Consider the following 23,528-nt stretch of genomic DNA (forward strand, 5'->3'; position numbering starts at 1 on the left):
GTGAAGTCTCTTGCTAATGCTGATCAATTTCACAAAACGGGTCGCACCGCATGACGGGAGTACGGAGCAATATGTTTAAAAAAAAAAAAAAAAGAATTGACATGACAGGAACAGAGCAATAATAAAAAATAAAAAAAAGAATAAAAGAATAAAATACGGCAGCTGACCGGCAGGGACAGCCAAAACAGACAGGCTGCCTCAGGCCAGCAACCGCACAAGAAACCACGGAACAAGAGGTTTCCTTGAGGGTATGTGAGTTACAGAGTTGTTATACAAGGCAACGAGGTTGGTTATTGATTAGGGATTGAAAGAGCAGCAGAATCAGGCAAAAATGAACTATGAAAGAAATATCACTAAAGATAGGGAAAAAAAAAATCTTCAAAAGGTTCCTGAAGTATAATAATTGGATCAATAACCAAATTGGTGAGGATAGAAACAAATCTGAAATCTTAATCATCTTGTTGGGGCTTTTTGCTTCAGTATTTAAGGTGGAAAGGCAGTTTTGAGGAAGATAGCGATGAAATACATAATATAACCTAAGAACAGGGAAAGAAAAGATCCATATAAACTATTACTATAAAGCAGCAGAAACAGGTGACATTCACCAAATGCACAATAGGAAATGAGTGAAGTGGCTAAGATTGTTGTACTTGTTGGTTCAGGAGTTCATTTGTCGAGGGCCTCTTGGGAACTGGCAGATTGCCCAAATGACTGTAGTCTGTTCTCAATTCTGGAGAAAGGACTAGAAATAATGACAGTAGGACTGGTTGCTGGTGAATAAAGGGAAGGGAAATGATTAGCTAGAATCAGCCTGGGTTCAGATCCTCAGCTTTATTTTAGTTTTTCAAGCAAATGTGATACGGGGGTTGATCTGTGTACTGCAGTTAAAGATGTGGACATGATCATGCTAATAGGCTCTTGCTAAGAGCATTGAGCCCAGGACTTAAAGTAATCATCATTTTGGGGTTATAGAAGGAATATTTTCCTTTCTCTCTGGTGTGCAATGGGCTATGGCTGCATAGAGTCCGAGAAGGGTCTGTGTGTTGATAGAAAGATAGTTGTTAGAAAATGTGAAGGTTGTATGTGAATAACCCCTTTTGTCTTTTCTGAATTTAACTATCTGTGGTGGCTAATTCTGTGACATCCCAAGCAGTGTAAATAGCTAAATATGGAGATGTGTGTCCTACAGCATAATTTTTTCTCACGCTGGAAAACTGCATTTGGACTTCTTTGTGAGATATTTGGCTATGTTTCATCTAGAATTACTTACATTGCATTCAGAAAGTATTCAGATCCCTTCACTTTTTCCACATTTTGTTAGATTGCAGCCTTATTCTAAATGGATAATATGCATATTTTTTCCTACTCAATCTACACACAATACCCCATAATGACAAAGCAAAATCAGGTTTGTGGAAATTTGTGCACATTAATTAAAAAAAAATAAATTCACATTTACATAATTATTCAGACCCTTTACTCAGTACTGTTGCATCTGTCGGTCGCAGACGGCTGCGACTGCTCTGCCTCACTTCTCTTCTACCCTTTTCCTCCTCCCTTGGAAGGATGGCTACCTCTGCTGCTGGTTGCCGAAACCCTCGGCGTCTCCGAGACAGCATGGGCGTCCCGTCTGCCATGCTTCTTCCTGAGGCCTCCTGGGGCACACGCGCGCACGCTGCCTACGTTTTTGAATACGTCATGACGGGAACCTCGGGGGCGGCCCCCACCGCATGATATCAGTACCTCTGGATATTTAAACCTCCGCTCCAATTCAATGAGTTAGCAAGGACTTCGGTTTTGCTACTCTGACTGCTTCTAAGCTGCTCGCTTGGATTCCTCTCTACCCTCCGGGGTATCTCGCTCCTTCGGAAGCTCTGGGTACCCGCTCCTCGGGGGGTCTCTTGCTTCTACCTGCCCTTCAGGGTTCAACTGCCTAACCTTATGGACACCCGCTCCTCGGGGGTTCTGTCTTTTTTCAGGAACCCTTGGCGCTCCTAGGTACTCGCTCTTGAGGGCCTATTCTGCTCAGGGTATCCTGCACCTCTGACCATGGGTCCTTCTCTTCATTCTACTACCGAAGGAAGTTTATCAGCATTACCACTCTGTGAGCATCACTACGCTCCAACTCTTCCTATTCCATCCTTCAGGTTCACAGCCTATCCTGTGCTGCGGAACACTAAAGACCTTTGCTACATCTGGGTGAGACCATCTACTACAGAGACTGTCTGAGCTTACAGTGATATTGTTGGACGACAGTACTGTCCGTCCTTGGGCAAGATTCAACCTTATCAACAGCAGTATAATAAAGCTTTCTCTCCTCAGTGTCTGCTTACTAAGACTAGCCAATCGTTGTGGTTCCCCACGGGGCCCCTCCCCGTGGGCGGAGTCATCGCCACTTCAACCAAGAGTCCACAAATATGCCACAAACCCAACAAGTACTTTGTTGAGGCACCTTTTGCAGCAATTACAGCCTAAGTCTTCTTGGGTATGATGCTACAATCTTGGCACACTTGGATTTGGGGATTTTCTCCCATTCTTCTCTACAGATCCTCTCAAGCTCTGTCAGGTTGGATGGGGAAGTGTTGATGCACATCTATTTTCAGGGTCTCTACAGAGATGTTTGATCGGGTCCAAGTCCAGGCTCTGGCTGGGTCACTCAAGGACATTTACAAACTTGTGCCAAAACCACTCCTGTGTTTTGGCTCTCCACTTAGGGTCGTTTCCTGTTGGAAAGTGAATAATCACCCCAGTCTAAGGTTCAGAGCACTATGGAGCAGATTTTCATCAAGGATCTTGCTATACTTTGCTCCATTTATCTTTCCCTCAATCCTGACTAGGTTCCCAGTACCTGCAGCTGAAAAACATCCCCACTACCATGTTTCAGCGTAGGGCATAGTATTTGCTAGGTGGTGAGCGGTGCCTGGTTTCCTCCAGACATGATGCTTGGCATTCAGGCTAAAGAGTTCAATCTTGGTTTCATCAGATCAGAGAATCTTGTTTCTCATGCTCTGAGTGTCCTTTAAGTGTCTTTTGGCAAACTCCAAGCGAGCTATCATGTGCCTTTTACTGAGGAGAGGCTCCTGATTGGTAAAGTGCTGCAGAAATAATTGTCGTCCTACACGTCCTACATCTCCACTGCAGAACTCTGGAGCTCTGTCAGTGATCTTTGGGTTCTTGGTCACTTCCCTGACCAAGGCCCTTCTCCCCCGATTGCTCAGTTTGGAAAGGCGGCCAGCTCTAGGAAGAGTCCTGGTGATTCCGAACTTCTTCCATTTAAGGCCACTGTATTCTTTGGGACTTTCAAAGCTGCAACAATTTTTTGTAGTTTTCTCCAGCTCTGTGCTTCAACACAATCCCGTCATGGAGGTCAACAGATAATACCTTTTGATGTCATAGCTTTCATTTTGCTCTGTCATGCACTGTCAACTGTAGGACCTTATGTCGACAGGTGTGTGCCTTTCCAAATCATGTCCAATCAATTGAATTTACCACAGGAAGACTCCAATCAAGTTGGAGAAACATCTTAAGGATGATCAATTTGAAACAGGATGCACCTGAGCTCACCTTTCAGTGTCATAGCAAAGGGTCTGAATACTTATATAAATGTGATATTTCAGGCTTTTCTTTTTTAATTTATTTGCACAAATTTCTACAAACCTAATTTTGCTTTGTTTTTATGGAGTATTGAATGTAGATTGAAGAAAAAATGCATATTATCCATTTTAGAATAAGGCTGTAACTGTAATAAAATGTAGATATTTCAAGTGCACTGTAAAATACATAATTTCTTTTCAAATATCCAGAGTAATCAGCTATTTAGTTTTCTATATGGGTAGAATGTTGGTACTGGAGGACTGATTCAGAGTGTTTAATCTTAATATTATGATGGATTTGAAGAACCTATCCACTTGTGGTGACAAATGAAATGGTTATTGGTCCTTGACAGTCAGGAGCAGAAAATATATGCCAGATCTATAGTATGAAAGAAACGCGCTGAAGAAGGGCTTTTGTTTCATTTGTACATTATTTAAAGAAGTGCTAGCAAAAAGCATTTTGAAGTAATTCAGCTGGCGGTTTAACATGCACACACTCACCAAGATGCTACTTTTTAAAATAAAGATATAATTTCATTTTTGACAAGATATTCTTGTTTTTAAAATATTTTAGAAAACCCCTTATGCTTACCTATGCCCGCCTTTGTGATCCTTCTAAGAGTTTGATGCAGTCCCCATGCTGATACATGTGTGTAATATGAACTGGAAAAGAGAATCGTGCAGAGAAGTGCGACCAAAATGATAAAAGGGCATGGAACAGCTCCCCTATGAGGAAAGGCCAAAGAGGTTATCCAAACCTTTTTTTAAACCCAGTTACACTAACTGCACTAACCACATCCTCTGGCAACAAATTTCAGAGCTTAATTGTGAGTTGAGTGAAAAAAATGTTCTCCCATTAGTTTTAAATGTGCTACCTGCTAACTTCATGGAGTGCTCCCTAGTCCTATTATCTGAAAGAGTAAATAACCGATTCACATCTACTCGTTCAAGACCACTCATGATTTTAAAGACCTCTATCATATCCCTCCTCAGCCATCTCTTCTCCAGGCTTGACCAGCCGTAACCACTTTAGCCTTTCCTCATAGGGGAGCTGTTTCATCCCCTTTAGCATCTTGGTTGCCCTTCGCTGTACCTTCTCCAGGGCAACTATATCTTTTTAGAGATGCGATGTCCAGAATTGTACACAGTACTCAAGGTGTAGTCTCACCATGGAGTGATACAGAGGCATTATGACATTTTCTGTTTTATTCACCATTCCCTTCCTAATAATTCCTAACATTCTGTTTGATTTTTTGACTGCTGCAGCACACTGAGCCGACATTTCAATGCATTATCCACTATGATGCCTAGATCTTTTTCCTGGGTGGTAACTCCTAATATGGAACCTAACATCGTGCAACTACAGCATGGGTTATTTTTCCCTATATGTAACACCTTGCATTTATGCACATTAAATTTCATCTGCCATTTGGATGCCCAATCTTCCAGTCTTGTAAGGGCTTCCTGTAATGTATCACAATCCACTTGTGATTTAACTGCTCTGAATAATTTTGTATCATCCGCAGACTTGATAACCTCACTCTTCATATTCCTTTCCAGATCATTTATAAATATATTGAAAAGCACCGGTCCAAGTACAGATCCCTGAGGCACTCCACTGTTTACCCTTTTCCACTGAGAAAATTGATCATGTAATCCTACTCTCTGTTTCCTGTCTTTAAACCAGTTTGTAATCCACAAAAGGACATCGCCTCCTATCCCATGACTTTTTAGTTTTCTTAGTAGCCTCTCATGAGGGACTTTGTCAAATGCCTTCTGAAAATCCAAATACACTACATCTACCGGTTCACCTTTAACCACATGTTTATTAACCCCTTCAAAAAATGAAGCAGATTTGTTAGGCAAGACTTCCCTTGGGTAAATCCATGTTGACTGTGTTCCATTAAATCATGTCTTTCTATATGCTCTACAATTTGATCTTGAGAATAGTTTTCCACTATTTTCCCGGCACTGAGTCAGGCTAACTGGTCTATATTGTCCTGGATCACCCCTGGAGCCCTTTTTAAATATTGGGGTTACATTGGCCACCCTCCAGTCTTCAATGGATGATTTTAATGAGAGGTTACAAATTTTAACTAATAGATCTGAAATTTCTTTTCAGTAGCTTGGGATGTTTTTAATGTTTGGGTACTAGCCAGGTGCTTGTGATTTTGATTGGCCGTTGTTGGAAACAGGATATGTGGGCTTGATGGATCCTTGGGTCCTGACCCAGTATAGCATAATTATGTTCTTATCTAAGATTTTCTTTCTTTTTTTTTTTGCTCTTATATTTTTATTAAGTAGCAATAAGACAAGGAAATAAACAACTGGAAGGGTGAAAAAACAACACCCATGAAAAACATCCATAAAGAAAACAAAAGGGAAGGTATGTCAGGAAAACTCGAAAGAAAGAGGGTGACTGAATCTACCTTCGTACAGAAAGATATCAGTTGCTGCTAAGGGACGGTAAAGAAGAAAATTCAAAATAGGCATCCAAAGGTTCCCACATCGCTATCCAAGATGCCAACGATGAAATTTGGCCACTGCCTTCTCACATTTACAGCACATACTGATTGTATTACATCAGTAGTGTTCATTGAGTAAATCACTATTCTTCCAAAATGATAGGATTAATGGAAATGTAGTGGTCTCTCCTCTCCCCCCCCCCCCCCCCCCCCCCCAAAAAAAAAAAAAAAAAAAGAATGCAAATTTCCTGTGTGGAATGGAAAGGTAACAAGGAAAAGCTGCCGCACAAAGTGTAACACTGCGGTATGTAAGCAGGCAATGTAAGTGAAAAAAATGGGATATAGTACGCCAACATTCTTGTATTTTAGGACAAAAGAATAACATGTGGGACAAAGTGGCCCTTAGAGATGCACAGGACCAAACAGCAGAAATGGAGGCTAAACCCGCTCTATATAATTTCCATGGGGTCCACCCAACTCTATGCGCAATAAAATAAGATTGCTTTAAACTGGAAGATAGCGAAACTCGCAATGACAAATTCCAGTAGTATGGCCAATCAACCTCATCAGCTGAACCTTCAGATTCTATAAGCCATAAGTTCTGCAAACTCGTCATGCTAGGAATTTTGATAATTTTAATAGATTTGTAGAGCCTGGAAGCCAAATGGACCATTCCAATATAATATAAACAATCAAAATTGGGAAGAAAGATGAGAACCCAAACATTCATGTAATTGCAACTATGAGTAAAACTGAGACTTGGGTAAAGGAAAAAGTCATCCATTCAGTAAAAGGGATCAGTTTGTGGTCCTTTTGAATGAAGGTCAAAACCCAAATCCCACAAGCCTGCCACACCTTCCAATTCCGACTCTTACCAGCAAGTTTAATATGAATATGGAACCAAAGGGAGGCCGGTTTAGAAAGTTTCCACTTGGGTGAGGAGGTGGCTAGCAACTGGTCAGATTCAGCGTATGCTGTGTGAGTGGAGCAGAGGATAGGATTAGCAAGCAAAATCTGAGGGAGGGTCATTCCAAGAAGGGCTTCAAAGGGATACCGTGAAACAAGCCAGCGGTCTATATTCAACCATCTGGGATTGTCAGAAAGTTGCAGCGAGGCAGACACCTAATGATATCCTTGCTGCAAAATATGTCTGATAGTTGTAAAAATTAGGAAACTTAACCCCACCATTACCTTTATCAGCTTCCAATTTAGAAATGGCAATTCTTGGGGGCTTATTTTGCCATAAAAAATCAAGCAACATAATGAAACACCAAAAACCTACACCCACATATCAGTTTTTTTCTTTTCTTCTTGTTTTCCTTTTTGTTCTTTAAAACTTATGTCTCTAAACCAGAGGTAAACAATTCAAAAATCTTATATCTTGACAAAAATCTTTTGTTGGTTGTTTCATAAACATCAAAGAATACCATCCAGGTTACCCTTACTTTCGTTTTTAATCATAAACAAACCACCGACCACCTTGCTATTTCTTTATTTATTTTCTCAAAAACTTTTAAGAATCATTGTAAATTTTTGTCTAAAAGATGGGAACAGTTCACCACATAATTGTTTTTTTAGAAGGCATTAAACAAGTTTTTTTTCAGTTGTTAACCACTTCTCATTTATAACACACCAAGTGCTTAGCACCGTCCCGTAGTGTTTAGAAAGCAAAACTTTTCATTACTTCCCATTTATATGTTCATGACTCGCAAAGTGCTTAAATCAATCTAATAGTGTTTGTAGTTCTCAACCAGGTCGCAAGATACTCAATCCTCATTTAATCACTTCCCATTTACAACATGTAAAGTACTTAGCACAGTCCCATAATATTTAGACAGCAAAATTTTTCAGTACTTCCCATTTATAGGTTCTTCACGACTAGCAAAGTACTTAGCTCAAATCTCTGATGTTAGTAGTTCTCAGCCAGGTCGCAAGGTACTCAATCCTCGTTGTAAACTGAGCCGCTGAGAAAAATCATTCATGGTAGCGTTTTAGCCCGACATGTCAGGTTTCGAAACATCTTCTTCAGGGGGGAAACCACATACCCACACCACCTCTCAGCTCACCAATACACTATTCCATCAATTCTTCATTCGGTTTTCTTCTTAATCGCTTAACACTGCAACAACCTTCTTGAAAAACCAAGCAGCATATGGTTTACTTGCTTGTAAAAATCCATAGAAAAGAAAACAGGAATCATAGAGAATACAAAGTTCAATCTAGGCGCTAGTACCATTTTAGTAGTGTCCAGTGGGCCCCACCCACATTAGATACAGGGTAGACTATTGAAGTAGGGACCCCCGAAGCATTTGTAGAATAGAGGTTTCACAGTAAGTTACAGTCTGGACAAGAGTTTGAAAGAAACGATTGCCCAAATATTTAAGACCTCCTTTCATTTTTTGAAAGGGGTAATTAGCGACATCTACAAGTCTGTTGGAGAGGTTTAGCAGCAGTAATTCAGGTTGTATCAGTTCACCCAATATCCTGAGAAGGATGACTTTGTAGAGATGAGAAAGAAGAGATAAGGAAGGGTGCTATCAGGATTCTTAAGATAGAACAAAACGTGATCCGCCTAAGATTTTCTTCATCAACAACAACAACAAAAGTTAGTGTGGTGGGGAGGCATGACCCTAATATGATATATATTTCCTATTCTAAAATTATCAAGCTATACAAATTAAACTAGCCAAACAAAAAAAAATGTAGGTCATAAAACCATAAGAAACAAGTGCAAAAATGCCTGCTTGAAGCAGTGCACAGTAGTGCATTTCCCCTGACGGCTCTTCATTTAAAGGGCTCATGGTGGGAAAGGGCCTGTGGCGCCTCTTGATGACCTCACAGGGGAAGCCTATAAAAGGCCTCAGCAGTTGGTCTCCCTATTGTCTAGGTAGTGTGAGTTGCTACAGTGTCTTCATTCTCTGGTTCCTGTGTCTCATTTCCAGTGGTCCTTGTATTCGTCTTAAGTTCCAGCAGTCATTGACTCCTTAGTCAGTCTTTCTGGTCAGTTCTTCTACATGTCCTTGTCTGCCTGCCTGTTCTGTATTCCGCCTGTTCTGCATTCCAGGTATCGGACAGATACCTGGTATTTGACCTTGGCCTGACTCCTGGACATTCTTGAATGCTGCCTGCCTCGGTCACTCCTGAATGCCACCTGCTACTGACCATTGCCTCGTCCAGATTTGCTCGACTCGTCTTCACTCCTACCCGGTGACCTCGATAGATCCCTGTACCTTTGGCAGAGGCCCCCACCTAAGAGCTGCTGGCCCTGGCACCCAAAGGCTCAACTCGAGGAGAATGCGGGTTGGTAAAGGCGAAGCTCCAGTTGGGCCTCTGCTCATCCAGGTCTGCCATGATGGGAACCTGCACTGCTCATCCAGGTCTGCCATGATGGAACCTGCACGGCTCCTCCTTGCAAGTTGTGCCAATTCTACCTCGGTCCAAGGGTCCATGAATCCAACATATGGATGTTTGCTCCTCCTGCTGCTGCTGTGGGAGATGGGGCGGGACAGCAGGGACATTAGTGATGCTTCCATTCTCATTCCAGGTTCTTGGCTGGGTGACATGCATAACTGCTAGGCTTTGGGCCCTGCAGCACATGTGTGCACCTGTACCCAGATGTGTGTGTAGAGAGAGACAACAGACAGATGGGCAAACCCTTGACTATTGGCGTGCTCTTTTGTTGTGAAACACACCTACAAACTGTAGTGCCATGATTTAAGTTGCTATTTTGAAAAATGTTTAGTAGATCATTAAAAACTTTTTTTTTTACATTTGTGCAGGTGGGTTGTTTATTGAAGTAAACAAATGGATTCCATCAAGCTGTAACTATCACTAGAATTCAAGAATTCTAGTGATAGTTACAGCATGAAGAACAGATACACATTTGGATAAACAGCTGAGCTTCCAGGTGATCCTTTGGATAAGATTCACCCCTTGTTTGGTTCCCTGCACACATAGGGGTAACCTGGTCCAAGTACATTGAGAGCTCTTCTTCCTCACTTTCTGATTCTGTAGGTCTCAGCCTGTGGTTGACAGCTACTTGTAGTCTCACTCACGATGACTCCGCACTTCCTGTCTCCAACCCCCAAAGACTGAACTACTAGTCACCTTGGGGGTGGGGGAGAAGAGCTGCTACTCAGAGAGCCTGTACAATACACATAAGCATACACAACAATAGAATATGGTTTTTGGATCAATTATTCAAAATTTTTTACACCACATATGAAAAACAATTTTTGTAGGACCGCTACCAAAGGGATCTGTCTAACACTATTTTCTTATGTGTGTGCCTCGGCTGGCTGAGCCATTGGAAGGGGAAATCCCCTTGCCCAAGACACCAGCCAGTTTTGGTCAGCGATGGCTCTGGCTCTCACAACGAGGATTTTTCATCAGCATGGCTCCTGCTTGGAAAATAGAGCACCGTACTACTACTCTCTCTCTGCTGGGAACAGTTCAGGCTTCTCACTGCAGTCATTCCATCTCCACATCTCGTTCACAAACTTCCTGCAGTCTAGCCAGGGGCGCATTGCGGGAAAATAATCAGGCTGGGGGATGTTTTCAAAACCGGCCCATGGGGGGTGTCTGACGCCCTCATGCACATGTGTCAACAGCTCCCAAAAGCATGCCAAGTCAATCCTGGAACCTGGCAGAATTAAGCCAAAATATCTGCAAAGTAAACTTCATCTTTCCAAAATAGCCAAGGCGTCGAGCGCATTCGAGATCAGGGGCGAGCAGAGATGCAGCCCCTGTTCCATCCATGCAAATTGGTTGGGCCCCCCACAAGTCTGCTTATATCCCAGATGCCTGTTCTGGCCAACCAATCAGCTCTTGAACCAGTTGCAAATGAGACCACCCTGCCACCCAGTGTCAGACGCATACACATGCTCCGACACACTAACAACATTTCTGCAACCTAAAAATCTATTGGCACATACACACACACACACACACACTCTCTCTCTCTCTCTCTCTCTCTGACACAAAGACACCTTCACACTAAGAGAGCATGTGTGTGCCTATGTCAGCGAGAAAGACACCACACACACACACACACTCTCAGGTCAGAAACAGACAAAGTATGTATCTCTCTGTGACAGATATACACACACTCTCTTTGACATGCTACTGTTGTGCTGGTGCTTCGGATGGATGGGAGCTGCCGCAGGCTCCCGAGCCTTACAGTGGAAAAACCCCTCACTGGTAAGGAGGCTGGCCAAACAGGAAGGACTGGACATCCAGAAATCCACCAAAGTTGAAGTAGTGGCCCTAGGAGAAGAAGAATCCAGGGACACCCTCCCCTCTTCCCTACCAACCAAGAGTTTCTTCTGCCAGTTTGTGGATTATGGCAAAAATGTTTTGAAAAAAAATGGAAACCCAGATAGTGCATCCATTAGAGCCGCAGGGTTGCCTTCTTCTCGAGGCAGAATTAAGATTTGCTGCAGGGAGCTGGTCAGTATGGCCAGGGTGCTGCTAGGAGTGTTTTTGGAGACAAACATGACAGGGGAGACCAAAGACCAGTCGGCTATTTTTGAACATCTGAGTTAATAAGATTTCAGCCATAATTTTCTTTAGTGTAGGAATCATTTTACAAAACGAGGTTTGGGTGTTTTCTGCCGTGGTAAGGGCTATCTTTGACTTGCCAGCTTCATTTTATTATGCAAACACTAGATGGCTGAAATTTAAAAAACATGGGTGAATATTGTAAAATGTGGGGATAAAGCAATCATCTAGTCACTCACTCATTACATTTTTCTATAGTGTGTTTAAAAAAAATAAACGGAGGTAGTCAGAACTGGTAGACTCCCATTACTAAACTACCTGTTTTGCATATCGAAATAACGTGAACTTCTCAGTTCAGCTGATGCTTCCGGACTGAATTCTCTATTCATTGTAGTTTAAGTGGTCTTTTTAGAACTAATACGCCTTAGTAAGAGAATGTTAAAGCACTAGTGTCAGTGCAAAAGATTCTTAGATTAAAAGTTAATATGTCAAAGGTTTCTCATGTCCACAGATTGGTGTCAGCAGTGGCTCGTCAAGTGGCATTCACTTCCAGCCCTCAAGGGCTGCCAACAAGTCAGGTTGTCAGGCTGTCCCTAATGAATATGCATGAGAGAGATTTGCATGCAGTAGAGGCAGGTGCATGCAAATGTATCTGATGCATATTCATTAGGCATACCTGAAATCCTGCCCTGTTGGCAGCGCTCGAGGGCTGGGAGTGAATACCATTCTAGTATACAATAGACATTACCTACTTTTGATTCTTATTTTAAAAAATGTATTTGTTACTTCCGTTGCAACCCGGTCTGTGTCAGAGCTGTTCAAGTCATGTCTTTATTAACTACAGATGGGCCGTGTTTTTATCATTATATATCCAAATTAGTCCTATTTCTGTTTAAACTGGATTTTTACGTATGACTGAATATCATGCATGTGACTTGTTCATTTCTTTTAGAATCTACTCAGTGAGTGATCCCCAAAGGACTGGAGGGTGACTGCTGCATTCTGTGTGCCTTGGATACAGCACTTTATTACAGTTTTTGCTCTTTATATGGTGATTCTACACTCTCAGTTCACAAATAGCCAGTCTGGGGCATTAGTGCATGCATGAAAACTTGCAGCCGGGTCATGAAGCAAAAAAACCCCACTGTGAGTGATCAACCAGGAGAATTGTAAGTGTGAGTCAGTGTACCGAGACAACAGTTGACGTGTTTATTTTAAAATGCAAATATTATCGCACATGAGTAAAGCTGCGAGCAGCCTTGAATTTAGATTTAGATTTGAAGGGCATTTCATTGAGCTGTGGGTCCCAGGATTCTGTGGTATCTTAAATGGGGCCCTACATGGAAAATGTTGAGGGAGGAGTCATCTCTTGTCACTAAACCCAAGACACCCTTCTCCCCCCCCCCCCCCCCCGGGCTGGGTTCTGGTGCCGTGAGCCTTTATTTGCAGCAATCTGGGAATGTTCTCTCTACTTTATATTCCTCCACAAAATACCTAATCTGATCACTGCAGCAATGGTCCTACATCAGGGGCCATGGGCCCTCAATCCGGTGTTAACTTTAAGCAATGACCATGGACTCCCTACGCACACCACAGGGGCTACGAACGCTGCCAACTGCCTTCTTAGCAACCCCAGCCAACCCAGGGAGTGGAAGAACTGACCTAGTGCATCTAAACCTCGGGGCCAACCCCACTCATTTTTTTGTTGTGTAGTTTTATGCAGGTCTGGAGGTTGTTTTCCCCACCAGTTTAAGTTGGAGTTTTAGTCGTCCTGCGTTGGTGATGATAGCTACGTCGCTGTGTCCCCAATTGGGTGGTATAGCAGGGTATTAATGCAACAAATGGTACAGACTTCAATTTTAGCTAAACGGACCATCCTCAGCTCAAGCCTTTCACTAGGATCTTAACAAAAAGAACGTCTTTTCAGTCTCCATCAGTCTCTTCCGTCATTCTCTGCCTTTTCATTGGGTTTTAGAAGGGTAGACCGAAGCTTCACCTAGTGTCTTTTTCTGTTTGGCCTTGACCTGTACCTTGCATCCTTTTCCCTCATACCATAGTATCATAATAACCATTGATTATAGCCAGGCCTTTTGTACAACATCTGGAATATTGTGTATTTCTCTGAGATTCTCTAGGATCCCTGTGCCCTGTCTCCTTATAACTGTGGTCTTTGATTTCCAATTGTTTGTTCATCTTGAAGGTGGGCAGGCAGCCTGGAGTCTGATCACGTATGCATACTATCAAGCTGCTCAAGAAACCTATAGCATAAGTTTAAGCGGAGAAGAAGAAAAGATAGAAAGCTGGAAAGGTTGGAAAACCTATGGTGGAACACATGCCTGCATTTCCCACTAGGCAGAACAGGCATCTTCCTGTGGGTGCCCGTGGTGAAGAGGGCTCTGCCTCCTTCCCAGAGCACCAATTGGCTTGAGCGGCAGTGTTGCATCATCCTGTAGGAGCCGCCTCCCCCTCCCTTAAAGGCACCATGGCTTTTGGAGCAGTGTGAATACTCACTGTCTGCCTACCTCTGTGCCCTTAAGGGGGTGGCAGAAATGGGATCCAGTAGCTCCAGGTGAGTGGTGCTTGTTAGAAAGTGCTCCTGCTGCTGCCTGGGGAGGCCCCCCTGTCATCCTGGCACGCGTTCGGAGGAAGACTTTTCCCACCACTCCCACACGTTTCAGCCTCGCTTGCATCTTTGGAGCGGGACCTCCTGTCCACGTCTTCCTGCCCTTGCCCCTGGAGGCAATGAAGAGGTAAAGGTAGTCCTGGCGGAACAGGACGTTTTATAGAAATTTTAATTTTATAGAGGCTGTGACTCCTATAGGGCTGTTGATCATTCAGCAGCAGAACACTATTCGTCAAGCAGTTAGAACAATACTGCTTCACCTAGAGCATGGGAAATCGGGATCGGATGAGTGTGAAAAAATGTTACTTCTGTGTACTGAAACAGGCACATAGCTTTATTTTTCTGGCAAAATTGACACATGGCTGCTTTATTTTTGCACCCAGAATAATCCTGTCCTATGTTTTGGCAGAATCATTGGCTCTATACTGCATTTTTAAACTCGCGTTGCTTGGGATTCTGTTTGAGATACAGGATTGTAACACTGATTTAGGATGTGTGGTGGATTGATCTGCTTATAAATACTGCTGGTAACAGGAGATTAATCTTTTAAGAAAATGTTTCTCATTCAGGCTTTCACCTATAAAAGCCAGTGCCTCGTTCTCCAATTTACATGTAATTATGAGCATAACGTTATAAGTGGTGCTCTTCTCTCAGGCTCCCAGTGAAGAATTGTATAAACTGAGTGCCCTTGCTAAGGGCCATAAAGTGAATGACTGACTGGGGGGGGATCGATGTAACAGAGGGCACATTTGAACCCATGGCTGTGCGCACGTTTTTTGTACACAATTTCCTGCCTATGCAGCAAGGTTTGCGCACAACAGTGTGTGTGTGTGTGTGTGTGTGTGTCTGCAGATCAGCCCCTTTTCATGCAAACCACTTATTAATGTTGGCATTGGGTAATTGCCAGGTACTTGTGTCTTGGATTGGCCACTGTTGGAAACAGGATGCTGGGCTTGATGGACCCATGTTCTGACCCAGTATGGCATGTTCTTATGTAACACTACCTTCCCCATGCAGAGAGGCGCACTGGTTTAACTCCTGCTCTGTTAACGCTGCGCATTTTTCACTCCCGGTCAGCCGTAAAGTGTCTGGCGCTAGTGTTCGCGTAGGGCTGATCAGGGGTTCCGCTGCTGGGGACCTGCAGTCTGGATTTATGCGCACAAAACGTGATTTGTGTGTGCATAAGTATTCCCCCTTCTTCTCCCTCCATTTTTTAAAATACTTCTGCAGGGCTACTATCTCCCTCCAAATAGTTTCAGCCTCTCCTTCTCTTCTACCCTCAAAACACTGCTGGCCATAGCTTCCCCCCCTAAAGAGGACAGTGACATCGGGAATCCCCATCCAAAAAAAAAAGGGCAAGTCCTTTTTTGGTGGTGAGGAGTTCTTCTCTTTTGGAGGAAGCTTCCTGCAATGTTTAAGTAGGAGGGAAGGAGACAGCAGCCCTGTAGGGGCTTAAGTCCTGTGTCCTCTCCCTCAGTCTCCGTACCCTGGAACTCTGCTTTCCCCTTTCCTGCCTCTTGGTTTATAAGCACAAATCGTGTTTTCAGAGTATAAAAGACTTTCATGCACACTAAACAATGACTTTTGCTTGCCATGAGTCGGAGAGGCTCCTTTTTTTTTTGGTCGCCTGAGTTAAGGTATGTGCTCAGTCTATGTAAAAGGCTGAGTGCACGTTTTAATGCAGGCTTGTGTGCATATTTTTGTGTTTGCACGGTGTTTAAGCTCCTGATGTGGTAGCATACCATTTGCTTGCTGCATCAGAAGTTAAAATGTTTTTCAGCACTTGCACTAAGAAACTATATGCACTGAATTTCAGGGTGTAGTCGTAATGGAAGGCTTTTTATTATATCGGCCCCTGGGTTAAAAGAAGGTGGAGTGGGTGGGGACAGAGGGTAGTGGTAAATGGGCGTTCACGCTGAGGAGAGGAGCATTATTGACGGTGTGCCTCGGGAATCGGTTCTTGGACTGGTTGGTTTCCACATTTTTGTAAATGATATTGTGAAATGCCAACTGGGAAAGATGTTCCCTTTCTGAAGATGATATCAAAATCTGCAGCAGGGTAGACAACCCAGGAGGGCGTGGAAATCACGAGGAGGGATCTAGCGAAGCTTGAGGCAACGTCTAGAGTCTGGCACCTATGATTTAATGCTAAAAAAAAAAAAAAAATTCAGTCATGGAATTGGGCTGCAAAAACCCAAGGGAGCAGTACAGTCTAGGTGAAAAGTTTCTATACATGAAACAAGATTGGGATCTGGGGTTAATGGTCTCTGATGATCTGGCCAGGCAGGTGGATAAGGTGACGACAAAAGCCAGAAGGATGGTTTGAGTGCATAGGGAGAACACTGGTGAGCAGGAAAAAAGGAGGTGATACTGCCTCAGTGTTTGACTCTGATGAGACTTCATTTGTATAGATCTGGAGACTGCACCTCCAAAAGGATATGGAGAGGTTAGCCTAGTGGTTAGAGCAGCAGGCAATGAACCAGGGGAACCAGGATTCAAATCCCACCGTCTCTCCTCATGACCTTGAGCAAGTCATTATACCCTCTGTTGCCTCAGGAACAAACTTAGACTGTGAGCCCTGTGGGGATAGGGAAATACCTACAGTACCTGAATGTAATCTGCTATAAATAGGGTACCAGCTAAAAAGGTCGATGGTCTTTGTTCTAAAACATATGAGGATAGACTTAAATATCTAAACATGTACACCCTAGAGCAAAGGTGGAATATGGGAACTATGACAGAGACATTTAAATACCTCCAAGGTTTTCATGCACAGGAGGTGAGCCTCTTTCAGTGGTTAGGAGGCTCTAGAATGAGGGTGAAAGAGGGTAGACTCAGGAGAAATCTAAGGAAATCTCTCTCTACAGAGAGGATGGTGCATCCATGGAACGGTCTCCCAGTGGAAGTGATAGAGACAAGGACAGTATCTAAATTCAGGAAAGTGTGGGACAAGCACAGAGGATCTGGGAGGGGAGTGATAGAGATTGTAGAGCTGAGCAGTTGGCACGGATGGGCATGCACGGTCTTCTTCTGCCATCACATATCTGTTTTCTTGTTCATTCCCTGCCGTGGCATGTTAGCATTGTTTTTTTTCTCAGCAAGGAAATGTGCAAGAAACAAACTGCAAAGAAACCACTTCCTGATGATTATAAATATGTAAAATGAAGATGGCAATCACATGGCAAGGGGAAATTCCCTCTTGTGTGCGTTGCAGCCAAGGGTTTCAGCCCCGCCCCCCTGTAACGCTGGCCTTTGCCTTTTTCTCTTTCTGTGCAGACATCGCCGTGGTGGAGATGAGCGATGCCTTCCGTCAGCCGTCCCTGTTCTACCACCTGGGTGTGAGAGAGAGCTTCAGCATGGCCAACAACATTATCCTCTTCTGTGATACCAATTCAGAGTCTCTGCAGTCGCTGAAGGTGGGTGAGGGCAAGAATGCCTGCAGCCTTACTTCCCTCGCTCTGCGGGAAGCCTCGTATTACTATTGTACCTTACAGTTGTGCACATCACTGGCATAACCACTGTTATACAGGCAGTCAGACTGCAGGAAAGCCTCATAACTTTAAAATGAACATAGCACAGAGCCTCACTGTTCATGGATGTTTCATTGAAAAAAGAAAAGCCTTTGATTTAGTTACAGTGTAAATTCCAGCCTTGTGACTTGCATGCACGCCTATTTGCACATAAAAAAAAAAGAAATGGTGTGTGAAACTCTTAGGTCTCGACCCTCTTCCTTCATTGCATCCGCCGGATGATCACAGCGTTAATAGATTTTTGCAAAACAAAAAAAGGAGCCACAAAATGGGGAAACCCACCAGCATCCCAAGGAGGAAACCTAGACTCTGTTCACAACAGAGAACAATTTCAGGTATAAAGGACAGAAAAACAGACTCACAAATCAATATCCTTTTATGTGATTTGCACCAATTTAATGTCTAAAGATGAGATGCTAAAACATTTTAAATCATTTCCATGAAATTTCTGTCACACAGGATTGTGCAAAAAAATAAAAAGGGGGAGATGCAGCATATTATCAAACACCTAGATACCGATGGGTGTCCAGACTGAAGCTCCCCAGTGCTATCAGGCGTCTTCCAGGGTTTCCCCCTTTCCTGTTTCACAGGAGCAGGGCCTGGATAGAGAGCAGCAGGCCTAGCATTGGGAGAGCCTGCTAACCTCAGTTTGCAGATTACAAGGCGGTCGGGCTCCTGTAAGAACGTGCGGCTACTGCTCACCGGCTGCCTGACTGAAGGAGTGAGTGGGTTACATGAGGTGCCGAAAGAGTGGCAGAGAGGGATCGGGTCTGAGGACGAGGACTAAGCTCTCACAGCCGATTTCCAGCTCTTAGGCATCCATGAGGCTGATATAAAAACAAAAAACCTCAAAACTGTGATCCTAAATTTTAGGAACCTCTTAGGTGGCGAAATTAGGAGCCTATTTTCAGCCAAACTTATCCTCTGTTTTCAGCTAAAAATGTATACATTTATGACCCTAAAATTTTCACCCCTAAATTCAGGCCGGCTATTCATTTTCCTAGATTTAGGGTCCTAAATTAGGTGCCTAGTTCTGTAAATCAGTGCTAAGCTCTTAACTTTGTTTCCCCGCTCTGACTCCACCCGCGTAGCCGTCCACTTTTTTAGGGTTTTAATTTAGGTCCCTAATGAAACTAGAAGTCTAAATGTAGGACCTTAGCCCTAGTAAACTTTCTAAAGGGCCAATTTAGTAGCCTAACTCAAAAACGTAGGAGCCTAAATCATTTGAAATTGACCTCCTTATGCATAGACCCCTAGGTTTGCTGAAAAATAAAAACCTATCTTAGATGCTTAAATTTAGGGGCTTTTTTTTTTTTTAAATATCAGCCTCCGTGTTTTGCTGACTAATCCTTTGATTTCCTGTTTTTACTGCTGACAAGAAGCTGTATTTACGTTCTGGTGTTTTTTTTTACTGGCAATAAGCTGCGTTTTGTCTTCCTGCTGATTTTGCTAGTTAAAAAGCTGAGTTTGTATGGGCCCTGCCAGCTGCAGTTAAACCTGTTGCGAGGCTGCATCCAGCCGGTCTTGCACCACCAACACTCCATCTACCACAAAAGGTTATTTGTCTACGAATCCCTGTTCTTCCGTCCTATACGGCTGAAAGGGCTTGTTTACTTGTTGTGACAGTCTGCAGCAGGTTTTTGATTTCTTCCTTGATGACGGCATTAATAGGCAGCATTTACATGTTAAAATTGTTCTTCACGCCAAGCAATTATGTTCCGGATGCAAAGCAGCAGCAGCACTGAGATGAAGTCAACATCTCCCTGACTTTAATTGCTGGAGGTGCGGTTTAAAACAGAGAGGGGGCCAGGTTTGCTCATCTAATAAGTGGTCGATTAATCGGCCCATCACTTCATTCTCCCGAGCTTATTTGTTATGTCTGCTTTTTCTCAGAGGATATTTGCATGAAATTTTAATATTTCTTGGATTGGAATGCTATCGGCCTGTTAGATTCACGGGTCTTATTTTAAAAATATTTTCCCCCCCCCCATCTCTGAGACTAGTCTAAAGTTGTTTGTACTGTATTCCTAATGAAAGAATGAAGGGCCTGTGTTCAAAGCCTTTTGTTTTGTTTCCAAAATATTAAGTACTTGATTATACGTTTTCATTCTGGAGGGGAAGATTCCAGAACATAAACTTCTTTGTCTGAATGGCTTGCCTGGTGGAGCTGATATTACACTTCCATTTACTCTGTGTTCATACTCTATTCACATTCGCAATGATTTAGGTGCTGTAGCTTTTTTTTTTTTTTTTTTTTTTTTTTTTTTGTGGCAACCGCATGATATTCAGGCAGAGCCTCTCAAATTCAGAAAAAAAGCTTTGTTAAATGAGACACTGAGGCCGGCAATCACAGAGGTACTGTCGTACATGTATGTGCGCTATTCCATAGCCACCTACCACCAAAGACAGGGCTGAAAAAGGCATATTAAAAAAAAAAAAAAAAAAGCAGAAGACAGCTCACATCCAATACAATTGTTTTCTCTTGGCTGCATCACGGACAGAATTATAGCAGAAAAATAACCATGTTTGCTAGTGCAAGAGTTGCCTGCAGTGCTCTTGACATCAGATTGTACAGTGTGAGACACAATAGCATCTTAAATGACAGCAGACAAAGTCCAAAAAGGCCCAGCTAGCCTGCCCAGTAGCGATTTAATGAGTATTTACCCAGAGTAGATAAAATTCCCTCATGGAACCCAATCTCCAATCCCATTGTGTCCCCATTAGGGTTGCAGGTGGTAGTGGTAGTAGTAGTAGTAGTAGTAGTGGTGGTGGTGGTGGTGGTGGTGGTGGTAGTAGTAGTAGTAGAAGATGTGGTATGTGGTGTTAAGACTATGTTGGTTTCCTGCATTGCTGGTTCTGCTGTAATGATAAAAGCCTTGCTTCAGGTCACTTTAAGCTTGTGATAGTTTAAGAGCAAATGAGTGTAACACAGCTTTACTAGTGACCATCAGCATGGCGGCATTCTGACTTCTTCCCAAAAGAAACACACTTATCCTTCAGGAATGAATTAAGAATTAGAAAATAAAACTGTATGCTAACGATTCTGTGAGCACTGCCGGATAAGGGAATTATGGACAGTGCATTGGATAGTGTAGCACATAGACTTCTGTGAACTGGTTGCCTCTTGCAGGCTTCTCAATCTGAGAGGGCATTGATAAAAGATGATGTGATGGCGTGGGACAGCCTTTGAGTTCAGAGAGGGGTGTTGGAAGACAGAACCGGTCTGGGCTTTGACTTTTCCAACAGAAAATCCTTGTATTATTTACATTAACAGAGGAGTAGCAAAAATAAGGCTGCTGCTTACTTCAGCAGTGCTAAAGCAAAAGTCAGGTAAACATACAGGGTTTTGGCAAAATTCCTGGTGCTTTCTCCTCCTGTTCTGGGCCCCTCTGTTCCTCCCTGGGCTCTGATATTTATTTGCCTCCTCAGAAAAATGCCTTGCAGTTTGAGGGCCTCTTCTTGCTGGGTCTTAAGATGGACCAGGTTGAATTAAAAAAAAAACAAAAAACAAAACAAAAAAAAACAAAAAACCTCAAAGGTACAGCAATAAATATTGTAAAAACAGGGAAAACATGTACTACTTCAAAAGTAAAACTATATATATCAAGATTTAATAAAACAGCAATGAAATAAAAATAAATATAAAATTTATAAAAATCAAAATAACTACAAGTGAAAATTACCCATTTCCAATAAATCAATCCAAAATTCAGTTGAAAAAAGTCACTAACAAGAGCCCACAGAAACATAAAATCAAATATAAACTACAAAATCAAACTAAGATAACATAAAAACTTGACACACACAGCATTGGTCCAAACTTAAATGACACAATGTTCCATTGTAAAACAAGAAGTCTACTGTAACAGAATCCTCTGTTTCCACTGTATTATGTCCGATGAACATCAGCATAGGAAAATAAATAAATAAATAAGTCTGTATTCTGGGATGCAAGGATCTGATCGCCAAAAATAATTTGCAGTGATTCCTGTGATGTGATAACTTCTGGGCCAAAGTCATCTCCTTGAATGAGGCTGCAGGTTGGTGCAACCCACTTCTTCAGAAGATTTACATAGAAGGTCTAAATCTTTTACTGTTTATCTGGTTGGGCTTTCGTGTAGTCTCTTGTACCAACTTTCTGTATGACTTTATAATCATACCTGGGAACTCTCCAGATCTGGCCCGGAGACTCTGGAATTCTGAGGGAACTTCTGGGTCTCCGGGTCAACACCCAAAAAACTGTGGGTGCCCAGAGTTCTATAATGGAGCCGGTTAAGGTGGCCGCTTCAGGCAGCAAAATTTTGGAGCGACAAAAAGTGCACTGCAAAATGCCTGGTGGCCGTTTCTCCCTGCCTCTTGATACATATTTAGCTAAACATCGGTGGGTTTCTCACCCCCCCCCCCCTTGATGAACGAAATTGGAGAAGACCCCACACTCTGCCTGCGGCAGGATGAAAAGAAGAAGCTTCATGGCTGCTGGCGGTAGGAGGAAAAAACCAGGCCTCAAGCACTGCCGATGGACCCCATCCCACTGGCAGGAAAGGCATGAAGAGCACTATGCATGATCTGACCGGGAACAGGAGGGAGCCCACTCAGCTGCTGTGCTCCTTCTCCTGTGCCAACCCTTTGGAATTCAAAATTTGCAGAGCTAGCACTTTCTTCATGCTGATCTGATGCATCGGAGCGGCCTCGGAGGGGACTTTCCTTCCTTCCGAACCCCCCCCCCCCCCGCCGTACCTAAATCCCGCCCCCAATCTTTATTTCATAAATTGTGCATGCCTCTGGACAGGCATAGATTGTGTGCCGGCGCGCGATCCCCCAGCACGGCCACTGTGCTGGAGGCCTCTGTCCCGCCCCCGCCCGGCCCCTTTCACAAAGCCCCGGGACATACGCGCCTATACAAAATAGGCTTGGTGCGTGCAGGAGCGGTTACGTGCATAAATCCTGAGGATTTCCGTGCATAGCCCTTTTAAAATCCGCCCCTATCTATCTAAATAGCTTTTGAATATTGACCGCACTGTATTTTCATAGTGAATCTGTGTTCGCTTCACTACCTGTCTCCAGATGAATCTATACACTTGCAGAGACTACCAGAGCTTGAGTGCGAGATCCATCCATCTCAACTGAAACCATGAAAGTTCTGAATCCTGAGCAAAGATCATCCACAAAATTGTAAAAATACATTGTCATCGGGTTAACATCCATGGGTTCTTCCTCTACCGGTAAAACTCCTTAGCAAGTAAAGCAGGGTGATAGGCCTGTAGCCCATGGTTGGTGACAAAACCCAAGTTGGTCCTTCTCTAGGGTCCTTGGAGGGCATCTCACTTTCTGACCGTGGAGTCAGGGGTTTGAGATTGACCACCTCTTTCTCAGCCTGGGGCACTCTGGCATCGATCAGATTTGATGGAAGGCACCTGTGGCTTCCAGGGTGGCTTCCAGTGTAAGCTTCAGTTACTGGTATAGCCACAATCATATAGGTGGGTCCAAGCCATCTAAAAACGTTTCCAGGAGAACCAGCTTAGCCACTTCTGCAACTCGTGGTAGTCACATGCTCGCTACATCTTTTAGCCCAGGGTGGCCAACTCCAGTCCTCAAGAGCTTCAATCAGGCCTGCTTTTCAGGATTTCCACAATTAATGTGCATGAGAGATGACTTGCAACACTGTTTCCACTGTATGCAAATCAATCGTATAATGTTCATTTTGGATCTCCTCAAAACTAGGCCTGTTTGGGCTTCTTGAAGATAGGAGTTGGTGATCTCTGCTTTAGCCGATAAGAGATTCTGGGCTTTCTCAGAGCTGGAGAATTCCCTGCTGGGA

At 43.3% G+C, this 23,528-nt stretch overlaps 1 protein-coding gene across 1 annotated transcript in view; it reads left to right on the forward strand.

Moving 5' to 3' along the window:
* Positions 1-23,528, forward strand: part of MAP3K5 (mitogen-activated protein kinase kinase kinase 5) — a 375,637-nt gene that overhangs the window by 112,513 nt on the left and 239,596 nt on the right. Inside the window, exon 3 of the mRNA XM_029596916.1 lies at positions 17,457-17,596. Within this exon, the coding sequence (XP_029452776.1) occupies positions 17,457-17,596 (140 nt within the window). The remainder of the gene's footprint in view (positions 1-17,456; positions 17,597-23,528) is intronic.

This window comes from Rhinatrema bivittatum, chromosome 3, assembly GCF_901001135.1.
Source record: "Rhinatrema bivittatum chromosome 3, aRhiBiv1.1, whole genome shotgun sequence".
In the NCBI taxonomy this organism is placed as follows: Eukaryota; Metazoa; Chordata; class Amphibia; order Gymnophiona; family Rhinatrematidae; genus Rhinatrema; species Rhinatrema bivittatum.